The sequence below is a fragment of the Monodelphis domestica genome, chromosome 2 (assembly GCF_027887165.1).
Source record: "Monodelphis domestica isolate mMonDom1 chromosome 2, mMonDom1.pri, whole genome shotgun sequence".
Taxonomy (NCBI): Eukaryota; Metazoa; Chordata; class Mammalia; order Didelphimorphia; family Didelphidae; genus Monodelphis; species Monodelphis domestica.
In genome coordinates, this window is record NC_077228.1 from 82,202,870 (window position 1) to 82,222,840 (window position 19,971).

At 38.5% G+C, this 19,971-nt stretch overlaps 1 protein-coding gene across 2 annotated transcripts in view; it reads right to left on the reverse strand.

The window, feature by feature from the left end:
* The window catches only part of NIBAN1 (niban apoptosis regulator 1), a 208,644-nt gene that overhangs the window by 32,013 nt on the left and 156,660 nt on the right, over positions 1-19,971 (reverse strand). For both annotated transcript variants that reach the window (XM_007480957.3, XM_016430008.2), the window contains exons 6-8: positions 14,479-14,594; positions 4,652-4,756; positions 4,160-4,322 (exon numbers count right to left, since the gene is read on the reverse strand). In XM_007480957.3, coding sequence (XP_007481019.2) covers positions 4,160-4,322; positions 4,652-4,756; positions 14,479-14,594 — 384 coding nt within the window. The remainder of the gene's footprint in view (positions 1-4,159; positions 4,323-4,651; positions 4,757-14,478; positions 14,595-19,971) is intronic.

Below are 19,971 nucleotides of genomic sequence, written 5' to 3' on the forward strand. Positions count from 1 at the left end.
AGAAAGAGGACAAGAAAAGAACAATCAAGTACAATTAGAGTGAAAAAGAGATTTCAGGTTCTTCCTGAAAAGGAAAGAGCTGCATGTTTTAAAGAGAAAGCAACTACTTGTTTTACCAAGGATGGTAGAGTGGGACTCTCAGGTGAGAGATCATTTAGTAATGGGAAGAAGAAAAAGAGAAGAGTGATGGAAATGTGTGATTCCTTGATCAGAGATTTGGGGGAAGTTATTTGTTGACCCATAACAACAGAAAGATCTGCTATTTTCATCAGGCATGTATCTAAAACACGCCACTACCATTTTTTGGTAATTCACATGGGCACAAGTGACACTTTCAGGAGGAATGTAAGAACTATTGCCAATGATTATAAAGTCTCGGGCAAGAAACTGAAAACCATCAGGTTGTGTGTCTCTCACTGCCATTGAAGGCAAGGAATGCAGAAGAGAAAAATTAATTTGGGAAGTGAACAGCTGACAATGGGATCTGAATTTCGGCATCACAACTTACAATATAGGACTGACATATTTCTGGCAAGAGATAGAGTACACCAAAAGAGAGGTTGGTATTTTCCTAGTGTCTTATAAATCTAATCAAAATGGTTTTAAACTAAAAAGGATGGGAGAGAGAAAAAACTGATTATGTATATACCCTACATTAGATAATATAGAGTAGCCTCAAAGAAGAAAATAGAATAGTGGCTAGAAATTTCAGAAATTCATAGCAGACTCATGAGAATTAGTTCAAAAATTCCCAGGAGATAAAAATGCAAAAATAGAGTCAGAAGTAACACACACACACACACACACACACACACACACACACACACACACACACGCCTACCTTTCTAGTTTTCTTTCTTTCTTTTTTTTAACCCTTACCTTCTGTCTTGGAACCAATACTATATGTATTGGTTCCAAGGCAGAAGAGTGGTAAGGGCTAGGCAATGGGGGTCAAGTGACTTGCCCAGGGTCACACAGTTGGGAAGTGTCTGAGGCCAGATTTGAACCCAGGACATCCCATCTCTGGGCCTGACTCTCAATCCACTGAGCCACCCAGCTGCCCCTGCCTTTATAGTTTTCTTACACCCTACTCCTTCCCTCCTCAAGGGTCTCTGTTCTAAGCATTTTCTCTACCTCTCCCCCCATACTTAGAGTGTTCTCTTTCCTTAGTTCTGCCTACTGACTTCCCAACTTCCTTTAGTCCCCAATACAATCCCATCTTTTTACTGAAAACCTTCCCCAACATCTCCATTCTAGTGCTTTCCCTTTGTTAATTATTTCTTAGTAATGTTGTATATAGTTTGCTTCTAACATATTTGTTTCCATGTCTGACATGTATCCTGGATTTAGGGGAAGCAAATTTCAAAGAGTTTGGAGGAAACACCGATAGGATCCCATGGTCTAAAATGCTTCAGGAAGTCAGCCTAGGAGTGATGGGAAATACTCAAGAATAAATGATATTCTAAAATCAAAAAAGGAGACAATTCCAGTGAAGAGGAAAATGGAATTTGTCTTAAGAGATCAATGTGGATGCACAGGAAACCTACCAACCAACGTAAGAGTTTTACAAGAAGAATCTATAGAAAATGGAAGAACATTCCAGGAAATGAATATAAATAATGATTAAGTCTTGGAAGAGGATGACAAAAGGAGGATTTTTAGCTATGGATATAAATAATGATTAAGTCTTGGAGGAGGATGATAAAAGGAGGATTTTTAGCTATGGGTATACAAAGGACCAAAGAAGGCATGGCTTTTTGCTTGGGGTTTATAGAGTGATGATAAATGGCAACATAGAGAAGGCATAGCTGCTTAATTTTATTTTGCTTTAGTTTTCTCTGCAAAAGAGAATTTACCCTGTAAATGACGGAACGAAAATGACCAGCACTGAGTTGATACCCAAGATAAGTAAAGGGTCAACAAGAAAACACCCAGCTGTCCTTGATGAATCCACTCATCTGGTGCAGGTGAATTATATCCTTGGCTACCGAAAGAACTAACAAGCATGTCTGCTAAGCCACTGTCCCTGTCACTTGAGAGATAGTGAGAATTGGAGGGGATATTAAAGAGTTCAAGAAGAACAAACATTTTTCTGATTTTCAATAACAGGAAGAAAACAGTATCTACGAACCATAGACCAGTGAATTTGACTTCTATTCCAAGGCTGAATTCTAGAATGGAGTAAAGATATCATTGCTGACTGTCCGGAAAGGTGTGTTACAAAGTCTCAGAACACATTACAGACTGAGCCTACTTTCTTTTCTGACAGGAAATGCTGAGGATATAATTTACCTAGATTTCTGGCAAAGCTTCTGCTAAAGTAGCTCACAATACTTTTGTGTATATATGGAGAGATGTGCATTAGACAACAACATAATCATCTGGACTCAGAACTGGTTGGATGACTGAACTCAAAAGAGCAGTTATTCATGGTTCAATGTCAACATCACAGGAGATATGCATTGGAGCGCCCCAGAGAGCTGTGGTTAACCCTGTGTGTTTAACATTTTTATGAATGCTTTCGATAAAGACACGGATGGTATACTCATCAGGTTTGCAGATGAAACAAAGCTTGGATGGATAGCACAATGATGACAGAATCCAGATCCAAAAAGTTCTTGACAAGCTAGATCATGGGACTGAATCTAATTGTATAAAATCTGATAGGAATGAATGTGAAATAGTTCACTTAAATACAAAAATTCAACTTGATAAGTATAAGATGAGGGTGACACAGCAGTCAGTCCTTTTTAAAAAGATCTGCATATTTTAGTAGACTGCGAATTCAATTTAAGATTCAGTGCCAATTGTCAACTACAACTAATGAAACTTTGGGACTAAGATGAACCTAGCTTCTAGAAACAGAGAAGAGACAATTGACTGTGCTCTGCCCTTGGAGCAATGTGTTCAGGTCTGGGAACCACAGCTTAAAGAATGGCATTGATGAAGGTGAGAGTGTTCACAGGATGATGGTGAATGGTCTTGAGTTCATAAAGGGCTTGAGAAAAGACTCAAGAGGTCCACAGTCGCTGTCCTTTGAGTTTCTCAAGGGTTGTGACATAGAGAAAAAATTACATTTGTACTGTTTGGCCCCAAAGGGCTAGACCAGGAACAGTGGGGGAGAAGTTGCAAGGAGACAAGTATAGCTTTGATGTCAGAAAAAACTTTCTGACAATTAAAGCTGTCCAAAGTAGGCTGAGCACCTCTTTAAAGGTCTTTAAACAGAGGCTAGCTGGTTATTTGTGTGATACGTTATGTTATAAAGTAAATAACTGCTGAAGTTCATTCTAGCTCTCAAAGTCTGGGATTTGGGGACAGCTGATTGGCTCAGTGGATTGAGAACTGGGACCAGAGATGGGAGGTCCTGTGTTCAAATATGGGCTCAGAAACTTCCTAGCTGTGTGACCCTGGGAAAGTCACTATACACCTCTAATTAGCCATTACTATTCTCCTGCCTTAGAAGGAAAATAATTTTTTAAAACTCTGGTATTCATAGACTTGGTAATGACCATATTGCTAAGTGTTAGATGTGGGATTTGAACCCAGGTCTCTGCTGACTTTAACTCTAGCACTCTTTTTACTATAAAAATCTGCTTCCTATAATAAATAAGAGATTTCAGAGATTCCAGGTGGGATTTGTATTATATCCTAGAGATAACATGGAGCCAGTCATTGGAGGCTTTTGAGTGGGAGAATGATATGGTCAAAACTGTGATTTAGGAAAATAAATCTGATAGCTGTGGATTGGAGGTTAGGATTGGAGAGGGGGAAAAGACTGAATCACAAAATCAGAAAGGCAGAATCTAAGGCATGAAAGTAATCTCAGAGGGTGCTTAGTCAAAGAAAAAAGTTGAAAAGATCACATTGAGAGGAAAAGTGATTTTTTTTCAAAAAACTAAAATTTAAAAAGTGATTTTGTCACCTATCATTTGCTGTACAACATGAGAACTGTTTTAAATAACCATCACCCTTCTTCCATTGTCTTAATTATTACCCCAAATTATGTATTTTAGGCATACTATAGGGTTATGGAACTAAATAGCTTAATTAATTTGAAGACTTATGACTAGATGTCATAAATCCATTATCTGTTTGACAATGGATTTCCAGAGAATAGCTCTGAAATGAGACTATAAAGAAGAGAAGTTTCTCCTCGAACCTCTGATTTTTCCAGCCAAGAAGTTCTTTGAGTTCACAATCTGATCCATGTCTGAACGAATGGTCCCTTCTAGGCCTTTTGTCAGAGTTCTGCATTCCTCTTTCAAAGCACTTAATCCTTCTGAAACTTGATGCTGGACCAAGTTGTAGGCTTCTTCTAAAATCTATAATGAAACATAACACATAAATTAGTGTCATGTATTGTGCAAACTATTCCCTTGACACTCCAAAGAACAAAGATTAGGTTTGTTGATTGGACCATCATAACATGAAGTAAATTACCAAAAATTTTTTTCCTGGTTTTTCTTTCCAACTTACAGTGAGTTTGTTTTTGTCCTTGTGCAAGTGAAACTGACCAGAAGCAAGTAGTCATGAAATATAATTCTTTACCCAGAATCCTCTCTTTTAAAAAAGGCACTAATTGTGAGAAGGCAATGCTAATTTTGTTTTACCCACAAGCCAAGAACTATAAGAAGGCAATGAAGTCACTTACACCAAACCAAGCTCTCTTCCTGTCATTCTTCTTTCCTTTCATTTTGGGTAGAAGATCTGTCTGAAGAGTTGGCAAGAGTTCTTCCATCACTAGGTTGCTCAAAATCTATAGGAACAAAGAGGGGGAAAACATAGCTTTAGTCCTTGGGGATTCTATTGAACTAGAAAATCATCAAATGAATTCGATGGTGGGAGGTGGAATGGGAGGAATACTGTGATACTCCCCTCTTTCCCCCAATGCCATTTCTTCCATGTCAACTGGAACATAAACCTCTCAGTTGGTCTTAACCTGTGCTAATCACAAGAGAAGCAAGCTCTAAAACTATGGATCCCACTGTTGGTACTCATTCAATAAGGAATAGCAAAAAAAATGTGGTACATAAATAAAATTAAATGTATTCCATCATGGAAGTAACAGATATGAAGAAATCAGAGCATAAAGGTGAAGAGCAGAAAAACATGACAAGGACATGAAAAGAGATATCAACCAGTATGAGTCTGGGAAAAAGCTGAAGGAAATGATTTCCTCTTCACTGCAAGGATGAGAGACAGACAATAGAATATTGTATAGTCAATATGTTGGTTAGTGTTGCTGACATGTCTGCCTTTTATCCCTTCTTTCTTTTTAAACCTTTTTCTGCAGTAGATGGTCCACTGGGAAGAGGTATAAGGAGAGATAATCGAGAGACAAATGTAATGTAATGACTGTGCTGTGATAGTGTCTCTCTCCATAGTATCATTCTGCTCTGTCCCCTTCTCTCCACTCACACAGCCACCCCAGTTCCTTCTCTTATCGCTTCTCACCTAGACTATTAAAATAGCCTCCTAACTGGTCTCCCTGCCTCAAGTCTCTCTTCAGTCTCCAGTCTATCCTTTACTTAGCTGACAAAGAGACATTCCTAAAGCACAGATGGAATTGTGTTAATCCTCCTGCTCAGTAAACTCTAGTTGCTTGCCTGCTGCCTCTATAATCCAAAACAAAAGCCTCTGATTGACACCCAAAGGCTATCTATCTACAGTCAAGCTGGCCTTCTTTCTGTTCCTGACACATAGCAATACTCTTAGTATCTGGGTGCCATTAGCTATCCCTCATGCCTGGAATGAATTCCCTTCTCACCTGTTATAGAATCCCCTGTGTCCTGGCCTCTAAATCTTTGTATCCTTCAAAGATCAGTTTAGATGCTAGGGACTATGTGAGACCCTTCCTAATATTTCCAAGAGTTGATGGCTCTCCACTAAATTTCTTTTTGTTGATTTTGTATCTATATTATAAAAGGGCTATATACACACTATATGTGAGCAGATTGTATTTGTGTTACCTTCCCCAGGAAGCATAAAATTTTCACCTCTGACAATTATTACTAGTGTAACTTGAAGCAAGTCATTTAACCTCGTAGGGCTCCAGTTTTCCTCATCTGTAAAAACAAGAGGGAGGTCTTTGATGTCCCTCCCCTAGCTCTAGCTCTAGATGCCGTGATCCCTAGAGAATGGAAGTCTCTCCAGGAAAGGGACTGTATCATTTTAAAATGTTGCATCCCCCTCATGCATGGCATATACAAGGCTTATAAGAAATGCTTGCAGATTGGTATAAAAATAAAAGGCTTTAATAAAAACTGCTCAGAGCTTCCCATAATTAGCCCAACCCAGAGGCACCACTACTAATATGTCCAATGTTCTTCGGCCATACGGATGCTCTACACCATGCCACTGCCTGAGCACCACTCTCCTGTCTACATCCAACCCCCTTTCACTACTAGCTCTTAGAGCAGTAATCAGTCAAATCAACCTTATATTCCTGAAGAGGGCATATCAATCAATTGTCCTATGACTCTACTCATAATTCCATGAATTCCCTAATCAAATGACCTCTTGCTGGCCACTCTTTGACATGACTTGTCTTCCTTTATTAAAATGGAAACTTACTTGTATCCCAAGAATTTACCAAAATGTTTTGAAAAGAGTAAGAATTTTAAAAATGCCTTTTCACTCATTCAAAAGATAATTTGAACTGAAAAAGAAAAGAGTAGATAACCTGGAGGTTGGTTATCTGTGATCTAGTCAGAAAATGCTACAGATTTCAATTCTGGACCTGAAGTCACAGAAAGCTTGAAAAAGGCAACCTGAAAAGCAAAAGATTTTTAAATATCACAAGTGACAGAAACTCAAGAAGATGATGGATGTTTTCACACAAAAAAGAGCCAACAACTTATCCTACTCAAAACAGAAATGTCATAGCATTTAGAGCTGGAAGGGCCCCAAGAGATCATTAAGCCCAGCTCTCTTGTTATTTGGGAGGGCATAAAAGCTTTTTTTTTTTTTTTTAACTCTTAGAATCAATACTATGTATGGATTCCAAGGCAGAAGAGTGGTAAGGGCTAGGCAATGGGGGTCAAGCGACTTGCCCAGGGTCACACAGCTAGGAAGTGTCTAAGGCCAGATTTGAACCTAGGATCTCCCATATCTCAGTCTGGCTCTCAATCCACTGAGATACCCAGTTACCCCACACACCCCCTAGGAAATAAAGGCTTAGGAAGGTTTTTATCTAGTGAATTTGTGGCAGCATCAGGACCAGAACTAGGCCTTCTGACTCCAAAACTAGTGAGTGAGGAGAGTGCACAGGCCTGGAGACCAGAAGTCCTGGGTTCAAATGTGGCCTCATATATTTCCTAGCTATGTGACCCTGGGCAAGTCACTTTACCCCAATTATTGCTCTTTTGCCTTGGAACTTAGTTTTGATTCTAAGACAGAAGGTAGGGGATTTAAAAAACAAAACAAAATATAAATGTTCATTGAATGAAGGAATAAATATTTCCATATCAATAGGAAAGCTTTAACATAAAAGGGTAGAACATTTCAAGAGGAATTTCTGGCCCCAAGAGAATCAATTAATCAAATAATAAGCATTTATTAAATGTTTATTATGTGTTAGGCAGAGGGCTAAGCTCTAGGACTGCAAAAAATCAAAACAAAACAAAAAATTGAACCTGTCCTCCTTGAGGAAGTAACTTTTCCTCTTAGTAAATGGCTTATTTTGCCCATGATCAACAGCTTAGCTCTAGAGGAAGGCCTAAAGAACTTGCAAATCACAGGTTGGACAATCCCTGGAATAAGGTTGGGAAAGTAACTTTTCCCCTAATGCACAATGGGAAAAAATGCATATTCCCAGGGACTAAAAATAAAGGTAATTTAGACCTGAAAGATAGTAAACATAAATGACCCAGGTTTCAGCATTTTGAGTGGGCCCAAGAAAATCAGACAGAGACTAATTAAAAACAAACATTAAATCAATCAATCAAGAGAAATTTAATATACTTTTCACTTTCATTTATTTATTAATTCAAGAAAGAATTTATAAAGCACCTCCTATGTTCCCAGAACATTGTAAAGAGAGAAAAATTAAAACTATCCCTCAGTCTGGTGTTCTGGTGAGAAAAAGCATATACTTGCATTTAATTATTGTTGCTTAGTCATTTTTTCAGCTGCATTCAATTTTTTTTTGTGACCCCTTTTAGGATTTTCTTGGCAAGGATACTGGAATGGTTTGCCATTTCTTTTGCCAGTTCATTTTACAGATGAGGAAACTGAGGTAGAGTTAAGCAACTTGACTAGGTTCATGAAGAAAGTTTGGGAAAACAGATCTGAACTGGGAAAGAGGAATCATCCTGACTCTAGACCCAGCACTCTATATGTTGTGCCACTTAGCTGCAAATACTTGCAAATACAACAGAGATATAATGGAAATTTAAAATTACTTTGGTGGAGGAGGGATAGTAGCAGCTGGAAACTAAGTCTAGGAAAAGGTCTCAAGTAGGAGGTGGTAAAGAGCTAAGCTATGAGGATAGCTTGGGGTTCTAAGAGGCCAGGGTGAGGAAGGAATGCCCTTTAGTCCTGGAGCGGGCAAAGAAATGGAAAACCACGAATGAGTAAAATAGTAGGCTGGAAGTAGAACATTGGAAGGGAAGAAATGGAAAATAAGCTTGTAAAAAGGGGCTTAAAATGAGATTGTTAAGAACTTTAAATTATAAACAGAAGAAATCATTTTCCCCCTAAAAGCAAGAGGGCAGGGAAGTGTCATGGTTTGAATTGTGTTTTAGGAACATCAGTTTGGAAGTGGAGTGAAGAAAGGGTTGGGCAGGAAGGAAATTGGAAGCAGAGACCAAATAAGAAGCTAATTCAATAGGGCAGGCAAGAGGAGGCCTGAACCTAGGGTGGTAGCCATGTCAATGGAGAGAAGGGGATGGACGCAAGAGAAGAAATAGAGTTTGACATTGGATAGAGTGGGGAGTGAGGAAGGATAACTCCAACATTGTAAAACTTCAGTGACTAGAAGGATATTGGTTCTCTGCACAGAAAAAGGGACATAGGAAGAATATTTTTGGGCAAGGGGAAGGAAGATAATGAGTTCTGTTTTGAATGAGTTTGATATTTCTAGGGGATATCCAGTTGGAAACATCTAATGGCAGATCTTGATTGGAGCATAGGAGAGACACAAGGATTAGTGCCATTAAATTATTTTCTTATGAATCAAAGGGAGGGTGGGGGGAAAGAGCAGAAAATGGACACAGGGGCTCTGTATATGTCTTTCACAAATATTCACTGGCTAATATGGATTTGTATTTTACATGAGTTCATATGGGTATCATATTTCTTGCCTTCTCAATAGGTGGAGGAAGGAAGAGGGAAAGAATTTTGAATAGAAAATAATCATAAAATAGATGTTCATGTTCCTTTAGACTCCTGGTGACAAGATTATAAGAAGGTCCAGAAAATTAAAGAAATGCCCTTAGTAAGTAGGTAAGACTGATGCATATTTTGTATGAGGGAAAAAAATCTTTGCAGACTTTCAGGATTCCTTTACCTTGTTGCAAGGCTGTCCCCAAACATTTGGAGGAATTGATCTCTCTGACCAAGGAATGTGTGTCTTTGGCAGTTCAGCAGAAATTTATGTACTGTATTATTGTGATTATCAGTACTACAAGTCCTCCCCATCTCTTTGCTATCATTAGAACAGAAATTGTGTTTTACTCTATTTGTGAACGTGATCTTTTCAGGCTAGTTCCATAGCTTAGCCTTTAGTATAAAGCCTGGTCTAGGACTTGGTTTAGAAAGACATAGGAGTGGAGAGAGAAAGAAGTCATTCCAAACACCATCTGCTCTACTCATTTTAAAATAATATTTGGATAAAATTGTTTTCCTGCCCCTTCTTACACCCCATAAAAGAGTCAACCAAATTTAACTTTGGAAAATAAGAATGATTGGCTCTGAGCTTACTGATATTAACTGGTGTCCCCATGCTAATGGAAAACGTCCATTAGATCCTTTTCTCCATCAGGGCAAGATGGAAGCTAATAAAGAGGGGGATCAGAGGAAGATTTATGAGAAAAATAGCTTTTGGGCTGGGCTTTAAAAAATGAGTAAGATCTCAACAGGTGAATTCTGAGAGGGAAAATACACCAAGCACAGGGAACAATTTATGCCATGAGGTGGGAAAGCAAAAGGAATGTTTCAGGGAACAGAGAGTAGTCTAGTTGATTACAAGTATTAAATTATAAGTCTATACTACACCTGGTATAGACTAGGAAGGAGAATAACATGAGAGGAGCTTGGAAAGATATGTTTTGATGAGTTCAACAGGAAAATTGAACTTGTGGACTTCAGGAAAATTAAAGTGCCCTACTACTACATTCAAGTCAAACTTTTCAATTCCAAGTGCTCTCAAAGTACTCAATAAAAAAGTTTAGAACAACAAACTGCTGAGGAGGAAGGAAGGATCTTTGCACTCCTGCCATCTCATCAGCTGCCTTGTAGCCTAGATCAGACCATGTCTTGAAGGACTTACCTTTTTCCTTGGGACAAAAAAGGTACCAAGACTTCTTGTCTTAAGTGGGGATATTGGACAGTCACTTGTTTAGTATGTTAGAGCCCAGGGATTCTTTTGGTACATGGTTGGGGTATGATGACTGCTGAGGTCCCTTCCAAATCCCAAATTTTGTAAGACAATCATCTATGCTCTCCAATGACTCTGAGATTGTGGCTCAATTACCTTATCAATAAAAAGAATGGGTTGGTCTAGACCTGTGTTGGCATACCTATGGCATGTATGCCTGAAGGGGCTGCTTCCCTCCCCTTCTCCACATGCGCCTGAGGACATTTTTCACATCACCCACTCCTCTGTCCAACAGCCCAATGAGAGCACTTCTTCCCTCCCCTGTTTGGGGTAAAGTGTGTGTGTGTGGGGGGGGGGGCTCACATATGGCATGGAGGTTTCAGTTTGGCCACTCAATCTCTAAAAGGTTTGCCATCACTGGACTAGACCCTCTCTGAGGTCTCTTCTAAGTTTAAGTCTATAATGATTATAGCTCACAATTTGCTTTTCATACTCACTCTACTGAGTAGGTAATGCAAGCATTAATATGCCCATTTTGGAAGCAAGGAAGCTGAGGCTCAAAAAGATTAAATTGGGTGTTTTTTTAAGTTCACATAGCTAGTTATTGTCTACGGGGAGATTTAAACCTTCTTATTCTTGCCCTCTGTCTGGATATCTAACACTCCACATTTCCTATGATGCTGATATTTTGATTCTCCTCTTGTCCCTCAGTCAGCATCCTTTGGTTCTAGTAGGGGGTAATAATATCAATGACTAATTTTACTGTTACTTATATATTAACATAAATAATTAATAAATCAGAGCTTGCAGAAATACCTTAATATTTCTACAATAACAAACTTTATGGGCAATATATTCCAAGTTATTTGCTTAACCTGGATATAGAACCAACATAACAATAGCCATCATAGAGAACCAACTGTGGGGGCATGCTATGCTACTAAGGTGAGTCATTACTAGGAAGATAATCTTGCAAATTTTCTAAAATCTTCTAATCACAAGGTCTTCTAGTTAGTATGATGTTTTGAGTAAGTTCTTGGCAGGCATGAAGAAAATATGGAAATACGTTCAATTCTTTAAATAAAGAACTTTGTACTCCAGAAGGAATCCTGTTGGTGCCATCTTCTTAAGGCAGTTGATAAATCCTATCCTCTTTGGCTTGTATTTTCTTTAATCTCTCATTCTGTCACTTCCTTCTCTTCAGTGCCTATAACTGTTCTTTTCTTTGCCACTTTGTGGGTCTTGCTTTATTGCTAAAGGCTGTCCATCAATAGTTGTTGAGATTGAGAAACTCTTTTTCCTGATTAGGGCTTAGTAATTCTACCTGGCTCAGAGGAAGCCAGAGTTTCCTCTCTTTCTTTCTCATTCCTTAATATCTTCCCTCTACTATAAATAAACTATCATATATTCTATTTACTTTAGTAATTCATTTTGGGATTTAGAAATTAAATCCCTGGTGACCACCTAATTAATATATTTCAGCCTCAACCACAATTAAATTTAACAGAGTCAAGCCCAGGTGTCTTTGATATCTTGGGTAGAACCATCCTACTATCTCTAAAGAAAGCAGTGTGACATGATGAACTTAGATTGGAAGTCTAAAGATCCTAGTTCTTGTCCTGGTTCTGGCACATCCATTGCTACTGACATTATTAACCAGCTGTGTGAACCATTTAACCCCATTTTCCTCACTGGTAAAATGAGGATGATCTCAAAGGTTCCTTCCAGTTCTGAAATTCTTTAAGTCTATGATTCCACTAAAATTACGAGAAAGTAAAACCTCAGTGATTAGGACATCCTCTGGCACTGTGGAGAAGAGCCAAGGAAAGGCAAGCTACAGCAACACTCCCACTTGCTTAGAAGCTGACAGAAAATCACAATCAATTCATCACAATGGGATGTTGAGCCTCTTAAATAAAAGTAAACACTCTAGAAGCTGATGCTAGGACTCCCTGGAGTTGAGCCTACTTCTTGACTCTAACATACATTAATTTTTCCTCTACCTAATTCAATTTGAATTATGGTAATGTCTTTATTACAAATTTACAACTGTATTCTAACTGCCTGTATCATTTCATAGAACACTTTGTTATAGCAGTATACAATAATCCAGTAAAAAGTGTTTTTAACACTGTCTCAGCATTTGTTGTGTCCTGGGTATATTTCTCTCATCTCCTTAGGGACAGGGACTTCCACTTTGTTTGGGGGGGGGGGAAATCCCAGAATCCTGTTGAGGGTACCACACTCCTTTCACTCACTTAGGTCAGTAAATTGAAATCATCATTAACTCTTCCCTCTCTTCCTCCTTCCCCACTTCTAAACAGTTATCTAATTTTGTTGCTTCTACTCCTCCAGCCTCTCTTCTATATATGCCCTTCTCTCTATGGAAGAGCTAGAGCTGGGAGTCATGAAGCCTAGAGTTCAAATTCTGTGTTTGACACCTATTAACTGTGTCACCCTGGGCAAGTGACTTAACCTTTCTCAGCCTGTTTCCTCATCTGTAAAATGAGGATATCCCTACCTGCCAGGGTTTCAATGTGAGTTTCAAATGAGAAGTACATTCTCACAATCAAGCTGGGTGGTGCAGGAGATAAAGGCTGAGCATGGTGTTAGGAAGATCTCAATTCAAATCCAACTTCAGACATGTACTAGCTATATGACCCTGGGCAAGTCACCAGAGGCTTCAGTTTCCTCAACTATAAGACGAAAGTGTTGGATTGGATGACCTCTAATGCCTCCTGTAACTCTGAATCTAATGACTATCTGATGTGATACGCTTTTCTTTTTCATATCTCATAAATACCTAGTTTCTTTCTCTCCTTAGAATTCCTGATGAATGCACTGAGACAGTTCAAATCCAGAAAATAAGAATTTATCCAAGTTCAGCCCTCTGTCTCAGGTTGGGAAATAAATAAGAGTGGACTCCATGGAAAGGAAAAGTCTGAGTCATATGGTAAAACAATAAAGAACAGCCCTGTCTCCTTGAGAAAATGTTTTGAGCTTTAGAAGTTTAATGACCACAGAGAGGCCAAGAGCCATCTGGCATCTTCCTAGTACTGGCTCTCAATAGCAGATCTCTCAGACCCCAAGACCATCTCTTCAGGGACATGGGGGAAAAAAAAATAACATATTTGGAACCTGGCCTCCTATAGCTAACTATATGTGTTTTAAAATTCTAGCCAACACTTCTTTGTTTAATTACACATACAACTGACCACACTGTGGAAAGCTAGAGCCATCATGTTGAGCAGTTTTGGGGGAAGCCATGTAATATGATACTTGGAATAGTGCCCAATAGAGCGGTCAATATGCTCTACGTATTTAATCAGTGTGGACTAAATGAGCAAAAGAGAAGTTAAAATGACTAATCAGAGGAAACCACCAAGCAGGGTGAAATATGTGGAGGCTTTGTTGAGGCTTTATTTTAAAATAAAAACAAAAATCTGGTCCCATTTTGTAAATGTAATGGTCATTTTCTAAGACTTCCATTCACTTTAATGGATTACCCTTTGTGTAGAAAGATATGTAAGCAAGGCTCTTTCTACACTGATGATGAAGTTTCATTGGCTAATGGTCTGAGGCACTCTGTACCCAGTTAGTGCTTAATTATTCTTTAAAAAAAAAACACAAAACCTTTGCCTTCTGTAAGTATTGTTTCCAAGGTAGAAGAGCAGTAAGGGCTAGGCAATTTGGGTTGTGATTTGCCTGAAGTCACATAGCTTGGAAGTATCTGGGGCCACATTTGAACCCAAGACTTACCTTCTCCAGGTCTGACTCTCTATGCATAGTCACACATAGATGTCCCTGATTAAACAACATTAGGTAGGGAACAAAATTTCCTCCAGAATCACTATGCCTCACATTGAAATTTAGAACACTTTTTTAAATCATCCTTACTATCAGAAGACAGACAATTCCAAGAAGGCTGGGTCTAACATTACCTGGACTTCATTCCCAGTGATCATTTCCCATGATCCATAGTGGCCTTTCTCCTGCCGGAAAAATTGCACTGCTTCTAAAAAGGCTTGGGCTTCAAATGTTTTCTGCTTCAAATAATCTATAAAGAAATAACAACAGAGTAATTAATGAGAAAAAGCATTTTACATTTTTCTTTGATTCTTTAATTTGCTTTAACCTAGATGAAGTGGCCCAAGAAGCTTTGAAGTCAATGGACAGCAAGGTTTTAAATTTTTGGTCTGCCATTTTGATTAGTTAATTCTTTATTCTTCCATTTCAATCAATCAATTTACAAGCACGTATTAAGTGCCTACTGTGTGCCAGGCACTGTACTGAGTGAAGGATATAGCAAAGACAAAAGTCAAGTGCTACCCTCAAGGAGCTTGTGTTCTTTTGAGGGAGACATAGTCATAGATATAGGCAGGAATATTCAAAGGAGGAACAAGATGATTTAGAGAAGAGGGCACTAGGAATTGGAGGGAATAGGAAAGCCTTCAAGTAGAGAGTGGTACTTGAACTGAATCTTGATGGAAAGTAGAGTTTGTAAGAGGCAGAAGGAAGGAGGGAATAGATTCCCTCTCTGGCTCTCTGAGTCTAGTTTTCTTATCTATAGAATAAGGTGATAAATGAGTTGATCTCTGAGGCCCTTCTGCTTCTATATCCATGATTCCAGGGGCCAGGGTTCAAAGCTACTACTAAGGAGCAAGGTTAGAGTGTTCAGGACAAGATGACACATATGCTTCTGAAGTCAGAGTCCCTATGTTCTAACCCCACCTCCGCCATTTTCTATGAGTGTGACTTTGGTAAAGTCATTTAATTTCCTTAGACCTCAATTTTCTCATCTGTAAAATGAAGGTGTAAGATTATAGTAAATAGCCTCTGAGGTCTCTTTTAGCTTGAGATTCATGACCCTATGATATATGATCTTAATCTGTAGGTCCATCTGTAGCTTTTCATCCACTTAATTAGAAAATTCAGAGCTGGAAACAAAGGAAGACCCTGAAGCACATAAAAGTGAAGTAATTGGCCAATGGTCACACATTTATTTAGCCAAAGGCAGAGAGATCAGGAGAGAAAGAATTTGATTCCCAGTAACGTTTTTTTCCCCTACAATATTGGTATTTTTTTTTATTTTAATATTTTTTCCCCAGATCATAGGTCCATATGGTTTTCAATAATCTTTTCCTGACATCTTGGAATCCATGTTCTTTCTCTCCTCCCCCTCCTTTTCTCCCTCCCCACTATAGTAGTATTTAAAAAAAAGGATAATTATAAGGATAGAGACTAAAACTGAGATTTCTCTGGCATAGGGGATTTTTTTAATAAGGAAACTTCCTCTACCTGTGTGTAGGTTAGCACTTTCTCTGAAATTCAAAGTTTTAAGAGTATTAGCCTAGAGCCCTGGGAAGTTAAGTGATTTATCCAGGATCACACAGCTAGCATATGTGAAAGGTGGGACTTGAATTGGGGGCATACTAATAGATTAAAGGATCCACTGGAGAAGGAAATGACAAACCATTTCAGAATCCTTGCCAAGAAAACCTAAAGTCCGAGGGGTCATGAAGAATTGGACATGACTGAACAACAATAGATATTTAACTACTGAATCTTAAAAAAAAAGTATCCATGACCCACTTTTAAGTTTCATCTACATTATTAACATGCTTTCTATCCATTTCTTAAGTCTAAATAATCAACCAAATCCTAATTTGTGGGTTTTGTTGATTTCCAAAGTGTGACTGCTCATCCTAAAGACTTAAATCATTTCTGGTGAACTAGTTCAACCTGGCTCTAGTCTGTATCTGACTTGAATCCAGGTCAATTCAGTTCAGATTCTGGCCCTCTAGCCACTACACCATGCCCTCTGATGGATGACAAAAAGGTTCAGGGTTAGTACCAGGGCCAATCTCAGGTGAAACTGCTAAATATGTAGTTAATTGAGGGCACATTGAAGGAATCTCCTCTCTCTTGCCATTTCCCCCTGCTCCAGATTTCTTACATTGCTCACTGCAGGATGGGAAATGTCTCAAGCTCCAAAATTATCCCCTCCCTTTCTCTCTTTTTACAGACATTGCAGATGGACATGAATGTGGGCCTGGAATTGAATAGAAGATGGAAATTGGGCTAGATTGCATTTGGAAAAGTATACTGCACTTTTAATCATCTCCAGCTGCTCCCTGCAATAAAAAGCCCATCTTTTTAACGCTAATATTCTGCTGGTGATGTCATATGGCTACAAATCATGGGATACCATGATGATCTCAGAAAAATCACAACTATAGCTGACCCCAAAGGCCATGGAGAAGAATTATGGTGAAAATAAGTAGGTGATACCATTAATATGAAAGAAGACATCATCAAGAGCATAGATAATTTAAAAGGGAGGTCAGTTAACTATGTAGCAAAGACTACCCAAGTGCAACCTAGGTAGCATCGGCATATTTTTAAAAATCAAGAGTTTTAGGTAAATGGCAGATTTATAGAAGATGGACAAGAATGATAAAGGGGAAGTTGTGGATGAATTGTAATCTGAAGTTGGACAGAAAATTCTTCAATCATGAGATTATAGATCCATTGAAATATCTTGCTCCCCCAGAACTTTTATCCCCTTGGACAGTGATTTTAACTGGCTATCAGGTAGGTCCCACAGTATAGTGAAAAGAGTACTGAATTTGGAATTAAAGAGCTGTGTTTTGAGATCAGTCTCTGAGGTTTACCAATTGTGAGACCTTCTCTTACTCTGTTTCCTCATCTCTAAAATGGTTTCTTTTAAGGTCATGATTGGTCAATTTTAGGTGCTTAGGTCAAAATCTATATGTGGTGGAAGATATCGCAAATTTAAGAAGTGAAAAGACATTAAAAAGACCAGGAATTCAAACAATTTCTGCTTTTAAAAATGGAAACTAATAAAAAATTATCAGCTTAGTATATTGGGAAAATTACTGCTATTGAACCAGAGGACCTGGGCTCACACAATCATTTTCTCCACTTACTTTCTTCTCATTTGCTTCTTGATTCCTTGGAATCTGGCTTCTAACAGCTGCCCTCAATTGAAAATGCTTTCTCCAAAATTACACAAATCATCTTTATTTTCATCTTTATCTTTCTCAGATTTTTGGTAGTATCTGACATGGTTGAACACACTACCCTTCTGAATACTTTCTCCTCTCTACATTTTTGTAAAACTACTCTCTTGATTTTCCTCCTGCTAATCAGATCTCTCTTTTTTTCTCTCTGCTTTACTGGATCACCATCCATTCCATCCATATGTGGCTGTACCCCCAAGCTCTGTCTTGAGCCCTCTTCTTATCTTACTCTTTTTCCTGGTGACTTTATTAGCTCCCATGGGTTTAATGATCAATTCTCATTCATTCTTCATTCTATACAGGTAACTCCAAGTTCTATATATCTAGTTCTCTACTGAAATTCAGTCTAACATTATAAAATAACCCACTGGACATTTCTAACTGGTTGTTCCAGAAAAATCTCAAATTCTACATGTCCCAAACAGAATTTATCTTTTGCCTAAAGCATTCTTTTTTCTAAACTTCCTAATTTCTGTTGAGGATACCATCATCCTTCTAGTTACTCAGATTTGCAATCTCAGTCATCTTCAACTCCTCTATACTCCTCACTGCCTGCCCTGCTCCACTCTAGGTTCCAATCACTTGCAAGTTCTGTTGATCCTACCTCCACAACAACTTTCATTAATGGGCAGTATTTGGTGCAATGAATAAGGACATGGGCCTGGAGTTGGAAAGACCTGGGTTTAAGCCCCGCTTTAGACTTTTATTAACTATGTGACCCTCGGCAAGTTACTTAACCTCTATCTGCCTCAATTTCCTCAACTCAAGCTCAGATCTCAGGCATCAGAATATCAGGAAATATTTTCAGAAGAAGCTATTCGAAGGAATAGATGCAGAAGAATACTTTAAGATCAGGAAAATAATGGCATCTATCCCACAGAGTTGTTGTGAGGATCAAATGAGTTATTTTGAGTTTTCTACTGTAGTTCATTATGAAATATGCACCTGACACATATTAGATGCTTTTTTTAAATGTTTGTTCTTTTCCCTTTCCATCCCTTCTCCATCATACTGTTCATCCTTCATTTCAAAGAAGACCAATGGCATCACGGGGTGATATGTTAGCATTTGAGTGAACTGGATTTAAGTGAGGCAGAGTTACATAAAGTTGTCCACCTCACTCTCTCTTCCAGAGTCAGAACTATTGCAATAGCCTCCTAAAGGTTCTCCTTCCCTCAAGTCTCTTCCATCTCCAATATATCCTTCACATGGCCACCAAAGTGATTTTCCTAAAACAAGGTTTGACCATGTTATATTCCCTTACTCAATAAACTCCAGTGGCTTTCTACCATCTCTGAAAATTCCTCTATCTGACACTTTAAACCATTACTATTCTGTCTCCAACCTACCTTTTCAGGTATATTACTATTAATATTCATGACGCATTCTATGGTCAAATCAGACTGTCTTTCTTAGTGTTCTTCAATACAACACTACATTTCCCCTCTCTTTGTCTTTGCACACGCTGTTTCCCTTGGCTAGAATGCAATTCATTTGCACCTCAATCTCTTAGAGTCTCTAGTTTGCTCAAGTGCCACCTACTCTATAGATGATCACTCCCAGGTATCTTCCTTCCCCAAGTTTCCAGCACCTCTCCCTGAAATGACCTATAATTTCCTTTGTATATGTATGGGACTGTCTTTTTGGATGCAGTTTTGTTGTTGAAAAGGGCAATAGAAGAACCTTTGTGCAAGAAAACAGATTAGATAAAATCAATTTGCAAAGAAACACAGCCTCCCAGATAAAAATCATTGAGAAACAGCCAATTCTGAGGACCAGATAGAGAACTGTCCCTCTGATGAATGTACTGAGAGGATCTGTTGGATGGCAGAGCAAAAACTGAGATAATGATGGCTGCAGGTCCATTAGCCTATGTAGGTACATGTGATTGATTTTTAGAGATTTGTAGTCTTAACATGCAAAATTATAAACAAAATCAAATACCTGCTTGGGGAGTAGGGGGAGATTATTTTAAAATCTTTGGCTTCATACCCAGCAGAAAGGTAGATTTCTTAAGTTTTACATCATAAGTTTAAGCTGAGACACTGGCAACCAGGAAGCTCAGATCTCAGGCATCAAAATATCAGGAAATATTTTCAGAAGAAGCTATACAAAAGAATAGATGCAGAAGAATACTTGGAGATCAGGAATCTTGAAAGAAGCTGGGGACAGAAAACAAGACTAAGAGAAAAACTGCCTATCAGAGACAGAATATGGAGCTTGACAGAAATTGGACTGCTAGGAAGGTTTTGCAACTGCTTTGCTGGGAGCCTGCTGAATGGAGAAGAGACTGCTTTAATAACTGGCTGAAGAAAGGCTTGCCAAGGTAAGAGAGCTTTTCAATTACTGTGTTGATTAGGAGAACTAAAAGTTGTTTATACTGATTGCTCT